The 19,692-nt window shown below is 34.8% G+C and overlaps 2 protein-coding genes across 2 annotated transcripts; both read left to right on the plus strand.

The window, feature by feature from the left end:
- Positions 1–7,078: 7,078 nt before the first annotated feature.
- LOC111995796 (probable histone H2B.3) lies at positions 7,079–7,921 on the plus strand. Its single transcript, XM_024027734.2, has one exon. It carries the CDS (start codon positions 7,375–7,377, stop codon positions 7,786–7,788), a length of 414 nt encoding a protein of 137 aa, XP_023883502.1. The 5' UTR covers positions 7,079–7,374; the 3' UTR covers positions 7,789–7,921.
- A 104-nt stretch (positions 7,922–8,025) lies between these two features.
- Positions 8,026–12,078, plus strand: LOC111995795 (uncharacterized). Its single transcript, XM_024027733.2, has 6 exons — positions 8,026–8,395; positions 8,486–8,676; positions 8,782–8,827; positions 10,254–10,336; positions 10,436–10,552; positions 11,835–12,078. The coding sequence occupies exons 1-6, from the start codon at positions 8,152–8,154 to the stop codon at positions 11,904–11,906; spliced, it is 753 nt and encodes a 250-aa protein (XP_023883501.2). The 5' UTR covers positions 8,026–8,151; the 3' UTR covers positions 11,907–12,078.
- The last annotated feature ends 7,614 nt before the right edge of the window (positions 12,079–19,692 follow it).

Here is a 19,692-nt window from a genome sequence, read left to right on the forward strand (position 1 = left end):
AGCCCTGTTCATGGCATCGTTCTCCATGTCCTCGTGTGATGGACTTCTACGTTGTCTCTTACGATGGGATTCCTCCTCATAAGTGTAGGACTCGCTGGCTGGTGTTTTGGATTTGTGCTGATAAGAGACATCTTGCTCATCATCAAGATCATCCTCAGAGTACGAGGAAGCCCGTCTCCTCTTTGCATGGCGCAGCTCTCTCTTTAGTCTTTCTACTTCCAGTTGCAAGTCGCGGTTCTTCTTTGCATGGGACATGTGACTTCCGCTCTGCGATTGGCCCTGGCTAAGGCGCACTGTGTGTACGCTACCCTCACGATTTTGTCTTCTCTCCAGGTTGGCAAAATGGTCCACGTGTTGGGATGCCCTGGACTCTGCTTGCTGTTCACCTTGTCCTGCCATCATCAACTGTTGTTTTCACTCTTGCACAAGCTCTCCCCACAGACGGCGCCAATTGTAGGGTCAGTTTTTGCGGCCCATGCCCAAGGAGGTATGGATTCGGAACCCACTGAGCCCAAAACAATTAATTTTGTAGAGAGTGGGCGAAAGGGCTAGGCAAATAATGAAAATAACAGTATTAAACAGCAACACCAATGAGAGAAGTTGAATTAATGTGCTCTCGGACTAATATGAGTACTCTGTCCGAAGAGATGTTTTTCATTGATAATCTAGGGTTACAATTCCTGGAGCTATAGCCATCTAATATCTCTCTTTTTCTCGCCCTTTTTCCCCCCCCTTTATCAGAGGCACCCTTCCTTTATATAGCATTGCCATCTTCCATCTCCTCCGTCCACTTGTTCGTCATCCAGGCACCCACTTGAGTGTATGTCCCATCACCCCACTTTTAGCCTTATGTGAGTGGCGGTAGCTGAGAATGCACTGTTCAGGGGTCTTATCCACATAAATGAGGCCAGGAAGGTAGGTGCTGTGCATTAAATGTGGTGGTCGAAGTATGCCTCCTCACTATTTCTCTGTTCCCATTAGCTTTATGTGTATCCGAGATTCCTTTCCCTCTTGACATCTGTCAAATAGGTCACTTGAGACTTCCCTGCTCGTGTCGAGTCAAATCTCTTCGGATCTGAGGATGCAGGACTACTCGGACCATGAGCATCTCCTCGGATGGTATACGTGCTCACCTCAAGGCATCCCTCAAGGCATCCCTCTTTGTAGTGGGCCTGACTGAAGGCCTCACCTCCTCGGACGAAGAGCGATCCTCATTTAGGGCCTTGGGCCCAAACAAGTTGGGTTGGGTTTTTCTCCCCCCACAATGCCATTGTCTAAGATTTTTACTCAATAATCATCTTGGGATCATATATTTATCTATCATTCTACTCACCACTATCTCTTAACTCAATTTTCTCCCTTTTTCTTTGAAGTCTCAAATCTTTGTTTTGCATCATTTTGGTATCAGAGACTATGAATTGATCAAACTTTCATGAGTGTTTCAATCTATTGGAGAACCTTCGAATTCAACAAGATTTTGAAAACTCTATGATTTATGTTGTTTTTGGTTAAGGACATTAGAATCCTCTTTGAGAAATTCAATTCTAGTTTTGATATTGGCCGAGCACATCAACAAGCTTTTTTATTTCATATAATCTTGAAGATTTTGACTTGGTTGATGCATATTTAACTTGTCTTCACCTCAACTTTGATCATTCTTGAAATTATTCTCCAAGGATTTAAGCACTACTTGTCAATTATCATGGCAAAACGAGTAAGAGCTCGATGAAATAAAGGATGAAGGAATGGAGTGAATCTCAAAAAAGGATAAGATTTTACTCCTCACGTGAAACAAAATGATAATCAATCACATCAATCTCAAGAAAATGAGAAGGAGCAATAGAAAATACAAATTGTTGCATGGCCGAAATGGTGCAATGCTTCCTCAAAGTGTAAGGAGTGATGAACTCGATGATGCTTAGAACTTTGAGAATCCTTTTGGATTTTCTAAAAGGGAAAGGCCTATTGAGAGGTAAGAGAACAAGTGGTAGAGTAACATCAAGGTTGAACTTCTAGAAGTTCAAAGAAATCTCAACCTCAATAACTTCATTGATTTGTCACACAAGATTTAAAGGGTGTTCAACTAATACGAAGAGAGAAATGTGAAATTATTGTCGATTTGACTTAGGGGAAGGGCTTCTACATAGTCAGAGTAATTGCAAATGAATCAACAAATAATGGGCAAGTGCAAGATGAATGCAATATGAAGAAGAAGCTCAATGAGCAATTTCTTCCTTTCAATTACATGCAAACCTTTTACAAGAATCTACACAACCTTAGATAGGTTGGTAGTGTGGAGGTGTATATCGATTCATTTTAAAAACTTATAATAAGAGTTCTTTGAATGAAAATGAAGAGTATATGGTAACAAGGTATCTTAGTGGATCGAATCCATCCATTTAAAATATCATTGGGTTGCATTCTTTTTGGATGGTTTTCAAGGCTTATAATCTAGCCCTTTTTTCTCCTCGGATGGAATACGTGTTCATCTCCAGGCATCCCCCATTGGCGTGGGCATCCGACTGAAAGCCCCATCTCCTCGGATGAAGAGTGTTCCTCATTCAGGGCCTTGGGCCCAATAAGTTGGGCTGGGTTTTTCTCCCCCCACAGACCCAATTCTTAAGGAACCACAAAAACAAAAACAAAAATGAAAACTCTTTTTAAAGGCCTCTGAGTACATGTATAGCCTATGAGACCTGAGAAGGCTTTTTTTTTTTTTTTTAATAAAAAAAAAAATCTTTAGATAAAACAATGGCTATTTCATTCATGAAATATCCCCGTGTACAAGTAGAAAAAGAAACTAACGGCACTCTTTTAGCCAAAAATATACTTCCTTGTTCTTTTTGCCCGTTCTAAGTTGAGATTGGGCAATACAACTATATCGTTAATAAACACTATAAAAAGATAATTTCTTGAAATAGACAATTAAAGTTCCTGAAAATTTCTAAGACCATAATCAATTTCACACCAATTTTCACAATTATCTGATATGGATGATTGTGGATGATGGAAAAAAAAAAGGTAGTAGATCAACTTGAAAATGACAAACATTTAGTCACAATTTGCCACATAAGATAGTTATGAAAATATTTGTAAAATTGACTATGGTCCTAGAATAACTCAAAGATCTTTGATATTCTCGATAATCTATCAAACTTCAAAGGCCACGCATCATATGAATTCACCAATACAATCAAACCCTTATGGGCCAGTTTTTATAATTTTCGACGAACTCTACTCTAATATGAAGTCCTAATTAAAGTCAAAATTTTTACTAAAGATCAAGACTCTATGTTGTTTCAATGTTGCCATCCATATCGAGTCCCTATGTTTTGACAATCTATCACATAGGGCTGCCAATACACTATTATGTCCATCCATTATTCATTGCAAAGTATGCCAATATAATTCTTAGGCTAAAATGCAAAACCCACTCTAAGTTTCTTTAGAATTAATTTCAGTCCTCTAACTTTGTTTTTGTTCATTTTAGTTTTCTAAATTTCAAATTTATTCAATTAAAGTCTTTCTATCAACTTTTGTTAAAAAATTTTGAAAACAAAAATCTGGAAATTATTTTTCAATCGTTAATTTAATTTTGTTTATTTAAAAATTTTGAAGAAATATTTTAAAATTTTGAAAAAGTAATCACAACATATAACAAAAGTTGATGAAACAGCCTTAATTGAATAAATTTAAAAGTTAGAGAACTAAAATGAGTAAACACAAAATTAAAAAATTGAAATGAATTTTGATGAAACATAGAATATGGGTTTTGCAATTTAGCCTAACTCTTAGTATATGTTTGGATTGCACTGAAAATAGCAGATGTGTGCGTTTGCCTTTTTTGTGTGGGTCTCATGTACTGTTCACGGGACCCGCAGGTACGAATTTCAACAAATTTTCTTTAAAATTGGGTCTCATGATACTATTCACACATTTAAAAATTATTTTATTAAAATATATTCAGTTTTCAATAATAAGCAGTATTCAAACAGACTCTTATTATGGAAAAACAATTTTAGCCATATTTAGGGTGACAGCTCCATGCTTCATGTGATGTGAGACATTGTGATGTTGGCTTCTAATTTGGTCCACTATGGAAGGTTTTAATTATTTAATATCTCTATCATTCTTTCTCCAAAAAAAAAAACTCTATCATTAATTGGGAGATTTCTTTGACTTCATGACATTATAGAACTTCTTAATTATGTGGTGTGTAAGAAGTTCCAATACGAATGTCTACTAATTAATATTCTATTGTAGTTTGTAGATGCAGTGTGTTGGGGCATAAATGATTATGAGTGCCCTAAACAAAGACCAAGACATTCAGATTTTAAAGAATGATCTATACTTTGGGCCATGGCTTTGATTTGTCTCGCCAACACAGTAACAATCCTTTATGAATGGTCAACTTTGGAGGAAGAATAGCTGTTTTGTTGTAGTCATGATCAAGTGGGTGATGGGAGATGGCGACCGAAGGCATAGTATACGGGAATCTTCAATCTTGTCGAGTAATTTGCGAAATGAGTCTTAGGGGCTGGATGAAGATATGTGAACGTGTGTGGTTTTGAATCTATATTTTTTAAAAATGAAATTAAAACATATCATATGGTACATGAACAGAAATTGTGTTTTAACCTTTATTTATTATATTTGATTGTTTGTGGGTTGAACAAAATTGAAGAGTTTGTAGTTAGGAATTGAGACAAGCACCTACAGTTTCATCGTGTGTGATTGAGATTAGAAAAAGAATTCAAAATAGTCAACATATTAGAGCATCTGCAGCTTTTCCAAAATTTTGCACTATTTGAAAAATGAACAATTACTTTTACATTTTGTTTGCCTATTTTTTCAAATACAATTGCTAGTAGGTTCTCTATCATTTTCCAATCACCATTTACATATTATTTATTCATTTTATTATTATTTTCCAAGATTTGATACATTTTATCAACTAACAAACACCCAAAACTCTTCTCCATTAACATTTTCAACAATCTATGACAGATAAATCTCTTTTTTGCCCATATTTTTACCAACCAATAGGATCCAAATTTCTTTTGCTCAAATTTTATCATTCAACAACACCCACATTTTTTTATTTGTTTTAACCCAAATCTTAAGTTAGAGAGAGACTATGTTGAGTGGGTTTTATTGTGGCTTTAAGATCAACAGAGAGGAGAGAGATTAGTGTTGACTTCGATCCTAACAATTTTATTAAGTTAGTGTGCGTCTTAGAGTCAAAAAATGAGATCAAAGAGTCATAAGAGATCGAGCCGCCTCCAGCTATTATGCCTTTCTCTTAGCTTTTCGCCTGCATCAATATTCTCAACTAGGTGCTCATGTTCATCGGCTCGCTCGCCTTTGCAACTCACGACACCACCCTTGTTGTCTACATCCACTACTTCGCCAAGATTGTCCACGTTCTCAGCCTATAGCCTTGGCATATATATATATATATATATATATATAGAGAGAGAGAGAGAGAGAGAGAGAGAGAGAGAGAGAGAGAGAGAGAGAGAGAGAGAGCTGTATAAAATAAAATAAAAAGGTTGGTCCAATATTTTATTTCATTAAATTAGTTTAGCAAAGCTACAGTACTCTCTACACCAAAAGAGTGATAGTAGCTACTCCAATTTTTGTTTGCATCTTGGAGAGACCATTGGAGTTGATTTTTGTGGGTTTGCTCTCCAAAATGGAGAGAAAAATAGGTTTAATGCTCTTAGAGATACATCTTAGATCTCATTAGACCAAGGCATAGGTAAAAAAAAAAAAAAGTTAAATCCCTACAAATATACCCTAAGTAATACTTTTGTAACTGTATGATTAGAGAATAGCAGGTTGGTCCCGAAATGCAAGCCGACTCATTGAATTTTCTTGGCCCATTTCAGCCCACTTAGCCGAGTTGAGATGGGTTTGGTCGGACATTAGAACTAAATATCCCAAGATGTGTCGTGAACAATAAATAATGCCTTGGGGGATTTTGCCTGCTTAGTAATAATCGACGTCATGCACAAGTTATTAGGAAGTCATATCACTAGAAAAAGGTGGGTCCCCTCTGGTCAGCGATGTAATACAATGGGGGCCTATTGACATGGGGAATATGCCCTCATCATGATGACCCCACTAAAAGAGGATATAAATAGGGGAGGAGAGGAAGGAATGGGGGGTTGGAAAATTCTAGGAAGTGAGACACGAAAGTAGCGAGGAACAACACATCTCGAAAATTAAGAAATCCTATTCGGATTTTAGGAAAAGGGCTTTGCTGTATAGTCATCATCTCTATTGAGCTAAATCAAGAGAGTTTAGGGCCAAAACAACACTCTAACCCCACTAGTAACCTTTAGAACCATTTATTGGACCTTACATTATGAGATAAACCCACCCTAAAGTACAAGTGAATTGGGGGTTTAGGCCCAAAAGTTTAAGGTTGTTGGGAATAGATCATCACAGTAACAATAAGTGGTTTAAACTTTAAAGTTGGAGTAAATTTTTTAATTTTAATTTTATAAAAATAGGTTACTAGGGATCAAAGTTGGATTGGCTAATTTGAAAAAATACTGATTTTTATTGGAAAAAATAGGTAATAATTTCCCCCCCTCTTCCTGGGGTGGCTTCTCAAAAAAAAAAAAAGAAGTAATAATTTAGAAATTTGTAAAGTATAGAAAACATAAAAAAAAAAGAAAAAAAGAAAAAAAAAAGAAGGGGGGTCAAACTCAAACCTAAGGCGTAACCTTACGGTCCTTACCTAACAAGTCCATTTGCCAACTGTGAGCCCAGAGCCCACCGAACAGCCTAAACAAAGTCTTCCTGATCCAGCTAGCTATTCTCCCACCTAACCAATGGGACTGCCGAAATTAGCCTCCATTCAACTTTTGGTTCTATTTGAATGCTACTTATTTGTATTTGTTGTAGATTAAAAATTAATTATTAAAAATATTATATTAAAATAAAATTTAAAAATATAAATAGTAGTGTAATACTAAAAAATGCAGAACCATGGGACAAAAAAAGGGCAAATAGCTGACAACTTTCAGTGGTATCCAAACTCGCACCAAAATCCCAAACAAAAATTAAAAAGAAAGAAGCAAAAGCACTCACGACACGAGACTTCAGAATTCAAAAATTTCCCAAATCCCTCCTTTTCTTTTCCCACCAAAACCAATCTCCACCGTCAATTCACATCCCTAAAAAGATCCAACCATCCACGTCATCGATCCGCGTCCCCTAGCCCTGAACCAATCAGCTCTCACCGTTCCCCTCTATATAAACAAAATTCCCAAACCCCACAGAGCACAAACCAACAAACAAACACACATTTGAGTATTTGACATTCCCTCCTTTTTTTTTTTTTCTCTCTCTAGAATTTGAAAAATGGCACCAAAGGCAGCGGAGAAGAAGCCGGCGGAGAAAGCACCGGCGGAGAAGAAGCCGAAGGCGGAGAAGAAGCTCCCGAAGGAAGGAGGCGGCGCCGCCTCGGTCGACAAGAAGAAGAAGAGGACGAAGCGCAACGTCGAGACCTACAAGATGTACATCTTCAAGGTCTTGAAGCAGGTCCACCCCGACATTGGGATTTCCAGCAAGGCCATGGGAATCATGAACAGCTTCATCAACGACATCTTCGAGAAGCTCGCGAGCGAGTCCTCGAGGCTCGCTCGCTACAACAAGAAGCCGACGATCACCTCGCGCGAAATCCAGACGGCGGTGCGGCTGGTGCTCCCCGGCGAGCTCGCCAAGCACGCGGTCTCCGAAGGAACCAAGGCGGTTACCAAGTTTACCAGCTCTTGAAAATTGCGGGTTTTTTCTACGTAGGGGCATTTTGGGAAATTCGATTGTTCAGTAGGGTTGTTTTGGGGATTTTAGGGTTTCTGGTTGTTGTCAAGGGGTTAGATTCATTGGAATGTAGCTTTTTTTTTTTTTTCACTGATGAATGAAAAAAATTTTCATTTCAATTTTTAGATAATTATATTTTTTTGTCGCTAAGTCACGTGACTCTCACGTGCGCGCAGACAGCGTAGTTCGTGGTGTTTATCTGAGTTTACAGTAACACACACAAGGCTCATCCACTCACAAATGCTAGTATTATTCAAAATCTCAGGCTCAAATCTAAACAATTTATTTCAGTGATTCTCTGTTTTCGTTTGGGTTTTGATGGCATTAAGCTCATCTTGCTCTTATAGTGTTGGATTTGGTGGCATTTCATGTCCTGGAGCAAGCCCTAGAAAAGCTCGTCACTGTTTAAGGCATGGTCAGTTGGGTTTAGCTTTCTCTGCTGAGCCTGAGGAATCTCGGAGGCCCTCCTCGCTTCGCATTTCGGCGGATTCAACGCAGAAAGCCCGGTTCGTTGCTCGGCGAAAAGAGTCCGTTACAGTTCGGCAGCTCGAACGGCCTCTAAGTAATGTTAGGATGGACTTTTTGGTTTTGATTTTGAGAACTGTGAAGTGGGTTTTTGGAAAATTTTGATGGGTTTTTGTTGTTGTGACAGTTGAGTATATGAGGTTGCCGGCGAGTCAGTACTCGGTGTTGGATGCGGAGCGAATTGAGAGGGTGGATGAGAACACGTTTAGGTGTTACATTTATAGGATTAAGTTCTTTGCTTTTGAGGTTTGCCCTGTTTTGCTTGTTAGAGTGGAAGAACAGCCTAATGGGTGTTGCATTAGGCTCTTGTCCTGCAAGGTTTCTGCTTTTGCTCTCTACTTTGTGTATGTGTGTGTTTTTTTTTGTGGTTGAATCTGGTGGTACCCTTTTGGCTTTTGTTCTGATAATTGTTTGTTGGTACAGCTCGAGGGGTCTCCAATGGTTGCTGAACAGAATGACAAATTTGAGGGTGAGTGATTTTGTAAATTGGTTTGTGACTTAGCGTTATCACCAGACAAATTGGAATGTTTTGTAGTGTCGTTAAGAAGAATTATATGGATTGTATTTTGTTTTTGTGTGTTGCAGAACATGAATGATATGTGGTTGCTATAGCATTTGAATTAGAAAGTATGTACTAATCAATGTGGAGTTCATGATAGAGTTCTATTGATAATGACTATATATGTTACGTGCAGAGTAGCAATATAGATACAACTAATTGCTGGCAAATTCAGTTAGTTTCACTCTGTACGGGACATATTTGATCAGTATACTGTCTGCAACATACTTAATACGTTATCTAAGCTGGTCATTATTGCATAGCCATACCATTTGTTGGAATGAGTTTTGAATTTCAACTTATCTAACAGGTCTTGGTCATTGAGGTTAGTTTCAAAGTCAGTTTTAGTAAAAAATCAGACTTCATTGTAACTGGAGAAATGTTTATGCAATGATCTTAGCTTTGCTATTGTTTTTAGAAACACATGGATTTGGGTATTTTCACATACATGGGCTTTCAATTGGGAGAAATAATTTTGAGGCTAACTCATGGCTGGACTTGAAAATTTTAGCTTACAAGCAAAGCAGTTTCTTCATACATTTTACATGGCATGGAAATTAATACAGAATTGATGGCATTATAGAAAAATAGAGGGTGTGTGGGATATTTAATTGAAGTAGGAAATCAATTAGTGGATATGGTGTAATTGATAATAAGGACTATCACGACTAATCTAGCTATCCCAAAGAGAAGATACTGATCCAAGCAATGAAACTTTAATGTCATGCTAATACAGTTTTGTTGTAGATTAGTTTTATAGCGTACCTTGTGTGTTCTAGCAAATTTTTATTCTTGTCTGTTTTACTCCCAAAATGTACTAAATATCAATAAGCAGGCAAGTATTTTGCTATTGTCATAAGTATGAGTGTGAGAGAGAGAGAGAGAGAGAGAGAGAGCTGTCACTAAATAACTTTGATGCTAAGCAATCAATAACAGGAGAGAGAATTACAGATGTTGATGGATATGTAGATAAACAGCACTCTTTACTGAATAAGTCTGATGCTATGCAAGAACAGAAGTGGTATGGTTATGGAGTGTAACGACTCTCATTTATTGAATAACTTTGATGGCATTTCATTATTGATTAAAATTAAAGTTTTAGGTCGAAAAAGAAACTCCTTCACAAAATGGTACATGTAGATAATAGTTTTGAAGATTTGAAGTTCAGGGGGCTAACGAGAAAAGCTTGCACGCAAGAAATGTATTTGATTTATTTTTGTATAACTTGGAAGTGGACATAAAAAGCCTCATTGAAAAAAAACCTTAATCAAGTTGAGTCATTTGGTATATGCTTTTTTCAGGAATGCTTTGACATTGATTTGGTATGGGAATGCAGCTTCTATGGTGAACCAAGTTTCATGTGGGAGCAACCAAAGCAGCTCATTAGTGCAACAACTGACCTCAGATACTGTCATTGAGGTAATGGTTTTGAAGTGATTGTTTCTAGTCATTGCATAACAATTTAAAGTGTTTATAAGTCTCTAAAAATTGTATTTGGGATTATTATGTCGCATCCAGGTTAGCATTGAGATTCCTTCTGCATTTAGTCTAATTCCAGTGCAAGCAATTGAATCAACTGGTACCCAAGTCCTTGAACAAGTGCTGAGGATTATGCTTCCCCGATTTACAGCACAGGTTTGTTGAAACTTTTATTAGCTTTTCTTACCAATTAAACAGGAAAGTGGCAATTGCAAATCTTCAGCCTCCACGTATTTCATTCTGATTAAATTTAGTCATATGTCCTTACCTGGGTGCATATTGCAATCTGGAATATGATAATTAAATAGCATTTTGGTATACAACATTTTCAATTGCAACTTCTTGCCTGTGTTGTGGCAGAGAAGGTTCCATATGGAAACTTCTTATTGGTTGTGCCTACTTCTTTTAATGGACCCAGGCCTACCTTAATCTTTCCTTAGGAAAAACCAACCAAATGATACTCCAAAAAAAAATTTAGGGGGAAAAAAAACCCTAATTTTATACCTATGATTAATTAGACTCTATACTTTTAATTGTGTCAATTTAAACCCTGCACTTTTATTATTGTGACAATCAAAATCCCCATCCTAGTTAAATTCTTGACAAGAAATTTTACACCAATACACACAGTAAAAGGCACTGTTTTATTTAACCTGTATAACTCATCATTTAACATTAGAGAGAAATAATGAAAAACTTTATCCAAAATGCAAAAACTGATATTGAAACCATTATTGTTCTCTCTTTCTCACTCAACAAAAACATCGCTATTGTCTTTAGGAAAAAATGGTGTCATTTTTGTGCGTATATTGGTGCAAATTTCTCTCTGTTGAGGTTGAGTTTAACGAAGTGGGATTGGGAGTTTGATTGTCTCAGTAATAAAAGTGCAGAGGAGGTATCTTATGCAGTGGATGTATATATATCCTTACTCACACATAAAGTGTGTGTCCCATATTAATGTGGGGCCCTCACACTATGAGAGGGCAGATGCTTATATCCGATACATGTGATATTTATTGGAACGTGTAGCATTTAAATTGGACCTTAAGTATAAATCTATATGGGTGTTTTTTGGAATTTTCCCAAAATTTTAAATAGCATTGTAAGAACTTAGGCATGTTTGTTTGGCATGCTTTCTTTGAAAGTATAGATAGGCTGAATGGTTCTGAAGTACTTATATCATTCCTGCTTATCTCTCACTCTCCTTTTAATGCTTGAGGTCTATTTACTGCTTCCCAAAATTTTCTTTATTACAATGTCTGCAATGACACTTCTCCCCAAATTATTTCCAATGGTTGGTTGACCTTCCATTTTGATTCTTTTTGATCATCTAAAGTGTAAAATCTTCACATAAGAATATGCTTCGGCTAAAGAATTTGCTATAGAGCCATTTATGTTAATCTTAATTGATGCTTTGCTTTTAATCTTGGCTGTGCAGCTTGTGAAGGACTATCAAGCATGGGCTTCTGGTGATACGTCAAGGCAGCCTCTTGGGACAGGTGAAATTTGAGATTGTGGATAACAGCACTTGCCACTGTACTGGCTTTTTCTTGATGTGTTTATTATGAATTTATTGTATACCGTTTCACTGTTTCCTAGATTGTAGTAATGAGGAAGGAAAGAATGAAAAAAAATTTATTTAGGAAATGATTTATTTAACTTGTTGCTATTGACTATTACAATTTCATCTTGTGAGTAACTTTTCCTTGGACTTAGTTCTCCCACAATCAATTCGTTGCCTTGCTCTCTAAGGATTTAGTGGGGCTGCCCAGATTATTGTTTAAATCTTCAGCTCTATATATTTTCATAGAACTCGTCAGGGTGCAACCTATTGGTTGGAGGCGTGGTATGAGACGATTTGTAGACCCAAACATCCTGGGTTCCATCCCCACCAAGAGTTTCCTTGGATTACCTGATACACAGTTTTGGTGGGTAAGGTTGTGTATTCATGGTTTACTTTTTAGGAGTGGATCAAAAGAGCCCTACCTTGGTGAGGTTCCACTTCATTTAAAAAAAAATCATAGATCTCAAAACAGGAGATATTGAGAAACTCAGATTGAAAAGGAAATAAATATAATGTGTGCTCAACAAGTTATTCTAGTGGGCTTTGAAACTGCTAGTAAATCTTTAAATTTTGATTCCGCATTCATTAACTACAGGAAAGGTTTTTCAGAAAATTTGTTCTCTCTATCTGATAGAATTTGAAGTGAACCTCACCCCCCTCTCTTTCACAATTTTCCTTACATTAAGTGGGAGTGAGTGGGATAATTTGAACTCAGATTTTCCCTATTGAGAGAATTGGGTAGTGTTTTTGAGTTATAAAGCTCTAACTAATTAGATTTCCAATAATTAAAAAGATAAATTAATTGGCAAGGTTATATATGGATTTATGCCTTCAAGAGAGTATGAACTTGATGGCTTTGGCAACCATGCTTGGTCAGTTGCTTTGTTGGTGAAATTTGCGTGTGGCCAGGGAGGTATGAGGATTGCATATGATACAAACTCATACCTTTTTTTTTTTTTCCTCTAAAGCTACCTTGGGGAATCCTTTTTCAAGCTTTTTAAGAGAAGGATTCATGGGGTTTATGAATTAAGAAGGTTTAATTGATCTAGGACCTCTGGGGAAAACCCTTACACTTCATCTAACAAAAGACCAACTCATGCAAATGTCAAAGATTGGATGGAGAGTGGTTTTTGTTATGCTTTGGTTAGAGATGTCCTGGTTACATCCTTAGATCGTGCTCCAATGGTCTTGTTCACTTACAGAGAGAAGAAAAGCTACCCTAAACTCTTCAAAATTGAAGAAATATGGACAGCGGATAAGAATAGCTCAGTAGTGGTGACAGATGCTTTGGATAGAAGCAGTTGGTTCTTTTCCCTACAGATTGTCTTAAATCAATCTATGAACCAAAAGTTGAAGTGGTGGAACAAAAACTCTCTTGTTTGTTTAAAACAAAATATCCTACATAAAACATGCGATTGACTCAATCCAAAAGGAAGCTCAAATCACAAAAAAGAAAAAGAAAAATAAACTGAAGCTCTGAATATTGAAGAAATCTGAAGGAAACAAAAATTCTAACTCCAGTGGTCCCCCTCCCCCCCTCTCTTATTAATCAACTGTCGTCAGATGAAGTAGAAATGCCAAAATTCTTTTGGCTATTTCATCCCTCTACATGAAATAGCCCTTTTTACATCCATAATATTTTTTTCTTACCTATCAGAGGGAAAAAAAAAAAAAAAAAAAAACCAATGTAGGGGCATGGGTCTTGAACATAGGCTAAGTAGGAATTTGCTTTGTTAACCATATTACCTCCCTTTTCTCATCCTTTAACCTAGCTTCCTTTGGAACTGGAAAACCTAATCAATTTATTGTCATTGACTTGAAAAATGAATAACTCTACAAGCTCCCATTGGAATCTTCAGCCTAGGATCCCACGAAACCCCGGTCTGAATGGTGTGTTTGCATTATTTAATAAAAAGAAATTCTAGCGAATGCCTTTAGGGCATTGGTTAACAATCTATTTAAAGAAAATTTTGATGGGAGAGGAAAAAAAAAAAACAATTAATGTTTTGACAGTTTTTTTTCATTTCTCATAAAAGTTGTGTCAAAACTTTTCTAAAATGGATTGTTAACTAATGCACTAAGGGTACTCATTAGCATGACCCTTTGATAAATAGCCTCGAAATATAATCAAAAGGAAGTGTGAAGTTGCCACAATTTATTTTTTAATCGCTCATAGGAGAATTCATCCATACTTTCAATGCACTTATTTTCAAATTTCCGGAACCTCAACAGTAAACCAATTTAGGCTTATAAGGTTTTGCAGTGTTGCTTACAAGATTACCTCCAAATTTTTTTAGCGAATAGGCTTAAATACCATCTACCATTCCTAATCACGCAAGTGACCTTTGTGTTTGGAAGCGTAATTCAATAAAATAACATTATTGCACATCAATGAATCATTTGCCTGTTTGGATTGAGGGGAGAGGGAGGGAAAGCAGAAAGGGAGTAGAGTATGGTAGAGTCGACTGGAAATTAGTTTACTCTACTCCCCCTCTCTCTCCTTCAATCTAAACGGACCATAAAAGGCAAGGAAGGTGGAGCGTGCTAAAAGTTGACACAGAAAAGGCTTTCGACAAAATGTAATGGAGCTTCTTTTGGGAATCTTGAATTGGTATGGGTTTAATGAAGATTGTGTAAATTTGATAAATCTTTGCATCTCATCTCTTATGTTCTCTTTGCGAATTGATGGATGGCAATCAAATATGCTTTCCCGAGCTGCCAGGTTAGTTCTTAATTTCTTATTAATTCAATTTCCTCCTCCATTCCTTTGTGTGCCATGTCTACCTGCGGTAGAAGCCCAAAAGCCACTTGTGCCAAGATTGACTCCATTCTTTGAAATGATGTCTAACTTTGAACAAACCTTACTCTTATTGTAAATAGAAAACTGGGCAGCCCATAATTTTAGCCCGTTGGGCCTTTAATTTTATCACTTGGGTCTCCACCCCAAGCCTTTAATATATATGCTTTTATTGCTTAGAACATTTTCATGTGCAATTTTTTTTTTTTGTCTATTTTAGTATAATAATTTATTTTTTCTATTTTACATACTCATTTTTTAAAATATCTTACATCAGATTAATTATTTTAAACTATATTTTATTAAAATATCAATTTTCTTGATTTTTTAAAAATTATTTCTTTTTCTTCATACACAACAACTACTATCTACTCTCTTCATTTATCTTCGAGATACGTAAAGAAATAATAAAAAATTAGATTCAAAATGAATAGTATTAGTATAAATTTACACAATTATAGTTAAATTTACACGATTATTGTAGCAAACTTGTAAATTTACACATTATACATGGATTGATGTGAGTCATTTTTAGGCAGAATTATGTAAATTTTACACATTTTTTTTTTATATTTTTTATTATAGATGGACTAATGTGAATTCTCTTATATTTTATTCTTGTTATTAATGATATTTGCTTGAAAAAGAAAAAGGAAAAAAAATTATAGAAAGTCTTTTATTTTTTGAGAGTTTAAACCTATAATGTCTGAGTCTGATAATAGTTCTTTATCATCAGACTAAGATACCAATCAATTTTTAGTCTAGGAAGGGATTGAACCCCAAACCTTTTATTCAACCATAAAAAACTTTACAAGTTGAGTTAACTAAAATTCACAAAATCAAAAGTCTTGATGTGCCCTTTTCAAATAAGGAGTAAGTACACTCCCTCAAGCTTTGGCCTCGTATCCCTTGGAGAGAGACTGGGATTCACTTTTATCATTAAAGTCAAGATCCACTTAGTCATATGTTGAAAATATACCACGGCATATGATATGAGAATCTTTTAATTTAATCTTATGACAGTATTCGTGTTATAAATTAAATCAACATGAAAATGAAATACCACTTTCCTATTTTTGGTATCTTTTCAAACATACTCTATGTCTCACCTTTCATTTTCTTATATACCTGACTAAGATTTATCATAAGTTATTCTTTAGAGAAGCGAGGGAGAGAGAAAGTTTGAATAAAAAAAAGAAAAGAAAAAAAAAGAGAAGGAACGATTTTACAAAATGCTATAATGCTCTTCAAACTAGTTGAGAACCGTAGCATTCTACAAAATTTTAATGCTATAATAATGCTCTTTGATTTGGCTAAAAAAAATATTCTGTAGAGCCACATGCTAATTTTGAGAGACCGGTAATATGAGAGTGGCTACACTAATATTTCTTAGCAATTTATTTGAGGACCCAATTGAGTGCCTTATTATTCAAGAACAAAATTCCAATCCAACAATTAAAACCACAAATATATCTTACCATTAAGTTTAGTGACACAAATTTATACCACTTTTTTTTATATGAAGTGGTTTGTGTGTACACGAAGTGTTATTGGTTGAACTATATCAAAACAATGTTACTCCAATAACAATTTATTAGCTTAACAAGTTATGAAAAAGTTGTTAAAATTTTATTTCTCTAATGTTGCTTGTATCCTAGAGAGGAAAGTAATTTTTAGCGTAAAATGCAAAACTGACCCTCTAAATTTCTTCAGATTTTATTTCAGTTCTCTAACTTTCAAGTTTATTCAATTAAGGCTTTTGTTATATTTTGTGGTTAATTTTTCAATTTTATAAAATTTTCTTCAAATTTTTTAAATTAAAAAAATTCAATTAATGATTGAAAAATATTTTCCAGATTTTTTTTTTCCAAAATTTTTTAACAAAAGTTAACGGAAATGCCTTAATTGAATAAATCTGAAACTTAGAGGACTGAAATGAACAAACGCAAAGTTAGAGGATTGAAATGAAATTTGAAAAAAGTTAGAGTGTCAGTTTTGCATTTTAGCTTAATTTTAATATAACAACATAAAATAAGGATGTAGAATGTATGAGCCCCTCTTTTTTATTGTTATTATTATTATTATTTTCTGAGGCTAAGTACTGGATGGTTAAGTCACTCTAATTAGGACTGTAAATGAACTGAGTTTTGTCTAGTAAGTAAAATATTTAAGCTTGGCTCAATCTCAAACTAAGCCTACAAATAATGTTTGAACTTGAACTCATCAAAAGTCTAAAAACTTGAGCTCAATTTTCCTAAACTTGATTCATTAGTCAAGCTGAGCTTGAGATTCAACGCAAGTTATTATCAAATCCATATTATTAAACCCATTTGGTTTGGATGGGTGGTCCAAGCTCTCAATTAATTAAATGTTTAGTAAGATATAAATTTATTTTTTAGTCCATAAATGAGCCTATGCTCCACTTGTGTTTTATTATATTTTTATTAAGCTTATTGTTGACTAGTTTGTTCATAAACAAAATATTTATTTATTTATTTATTTATTTTGCTTGAGCTTGGCTCGTTTGCCAAACAAATCTAAAATTAAGGCGAGTCCAAATCTTCTGTCTCACTTTTTCTGCTCCACTTTATACTCTACCAATAAATACTTGCCACGTGATACTATTAATTAATAACTGTAGGATTAATAAGTCAATAATGATAATATTTAATTAATTAGGTGAACATGTGGTAAGTATTTATTGGTGGAGTATAGAGTGGAGCAGGAAAAGTGGGACAGAAGATTTAGACTCAATTAAGGCTTAAACTTAGTTTATTTATAAGCAAACAAACATTAATGTTCTTTTTATCAAATCATCAAGATGTTTTTGAATCACTTTGTTCATTTATAGCCCTAATTAGAAAGTTGACATATATGGGTCACGGGCAAAAGACAAAAACGGAGAGGATTTTACCATAACTCAGAAAAAAAGAATAAGAAAGTGACACTAAGTAGTGAGAGTTCAATTAGAATGATGGTTAAAACTTAAAAGTGATAATGTTCCATTATGTAGGCCATGGCTATCTGGGAAAATCCATCGATGTTTCCCTTTAATCACTAAATTACAAAACAATATAGAGCAAAGACAACCAGAGGCCTCCAAATGGCAAAAAAGAATACACGTTGAAATGAATTTTTCATTTTTTATTTAATTCTGAGGACTAGATTAGTTGGTGGTGCATGGCACTTGTTTTTTGGGGTACTATGCGTCCACAAGACTCTGCCACCAATATTCTAATAAGCTAAAAATCTGGTGGAAAATCATTTGCAACAAACCAAATGGACGAAGAAACTAAAAAGAAAATGAGATGTTCACATGTGAGCCACTTAATAATTCGCATGTTGACCCATCAGAACCATGAAATTATGCAGAAAACATGACTATGGCTTTTGCTGGTTTTTCCCTTTTCACTAGATACAAAAGCTATAATCTGTAAACCAGGGGCTGGTGGTAAGTAAAATCTCTTTAGTTTGTACCTATGCTGTTCAATTAAAGGCAAGATGATATTATGATTTGGGTGCATACACCCAGTCCAGAGTTCTACACGTTGTGAGGTTGGATGTATGTATAAATACACCTGAAACATAATATACCCTCTCCCAATTAAGTCACTGCTCCTTGGAGAGAGTTTATTTTTAATGGTTTATTATACTTAATAAACAAGTTTTAAAAAATTATAGTTGATCTTCTTCATTTTTTTTAAGTAAAGTTTTAAAAGAGTTATTAATAAGCTAATTAATTAAAAACTTAATTTAATTATAATACACCAAGAAATGCCTGTTGAACGATAAGGCTATAGGAGATTAATTAGGAAATAAGAGCTTAAGTTAATCTATTCAAGCTCAATAATATTGGACATGTCTACTTCCACAAGGGCTTTTTGGCTGTATTAAAATAGAAAGGGGAAGTCAACGTATTAATCCTCATCACCACATAAAGAAAATGATCAAAGCAAATCCAGTTCATCAAAAAAAAGAAAAAAAAAAAATGATCAAAACAAATCCTCAAAGCAAAGTGCACGGTGCATCTTATATCAATTCATCACTTGTTAAACTATCTTACGTACCCAAATAAAAAAATAAAATTGAAATGCAATTTTGTTAACTTTAACAAGGAATTGACATCTTCTTAATTTAATTTTTTTTTTATACAGTCATACCATTCTCTTTAACGTGACATGGTCTATAACATGACTTATTGTATTAAAAAAAAAAATAGTGGTGAAGAAACCATTTATAATCTCTTTAAATCCTAAACACACAATGATAGATTATACAGATTTCACTAAAAAAAAAAAATTATACAGATTGAATGGGAGATACCCCATTGATAAAGTAAGATGTATAATAAAATAAAGATTGGATAAAATGTGAGATATATAAAGAATGTATGAGAAGAGTTTGAAGAATTCAACCAAAAAAGAAAAGAAAAAAGAGAGAGAAGAGTTTGAAGAAGAAACTGACAATCGTTTATATCTGTTAAAAGGAATTGTGCATATAGGTTTTTCTTTCTCATAAATCTTGTACTCCTTCCTCAGTCTTTATTCCCATCACATCAATTTCTTTTTTTATTTTTATTTTGGGGGAGGTTCAGACAGAGTGGTATTCTAGAACCTAGAGTTAGTCGTGACTTCCCGTTTTGAAATTTTATTTTCTTATGGTACAGTTTTTGTTTTTTGTTTTTGTTTTTTTTTTTAGGGCACAGTTGTTTCAAACAGTCAATTCACAAAAAAATTGAAAAATATAAATAGTAAACTTGGGTAATAATGCCTTGGTTTGGATAGCACTGATACCTGCGGTGCGTTTTGTGAGTTGCGTTTTTTTTTTTTTTGCCCGAATTTGACGACAGTGGAAGACAATTTTTACTGCACTGTTTACACATTAAAAATATTAAAAATAAGTCTTACGATACTATTTATATATTTAAAAATTATT

The sequence above is a fragment of the Quercus suber genome, unplaced genomic scaffold (assembly GCF_002906115.3).
Source record: "Quercus suber isolate HL8 unplaced genomic scaffold, Cork oak 2.0 scaffold_18, whole genome shotgun sequence".
NCBI classification, from domain to species: domain Eukaryota; kingdom Viridiplantae; phylum Streptophyta; class Magnoliopsida; order Fagales; family Fagaceae; genus Quercus; species Quercus suber.

Bases quoted from the DNA above. Each gene is read 5' to 3' on its own strand.
- LOC111995795 (XM_024027733.2), top strand. From the start codon at position 8,152: ATGGCATTAAGCTCATCTTGCTCTTATAGTGTTGGATTTGGTGGCATT. The intron at 10,337-10,435 runs GTAATGGTTTTG...TGTCGCATCCAG, and splicing joins CCTCAGATACTGTCATTGAG to GTTAGCATTGAGATTCCTTC. The intron at 10,553-11,834 runs GTTTGTTGAAAC...TTGGCTGTGCAG, and splicing joins TTCCCCGATTTACAGCACAG to CTTGTGAAGGACTATCAAGC.
- LOC111995796 (XM_024027734.2), top strand. From the start codon at position 7,375: ATGGCACCAAAGGCAGCGGAGAAGAAGCCGGCGGAGAAAGCACCGGCG.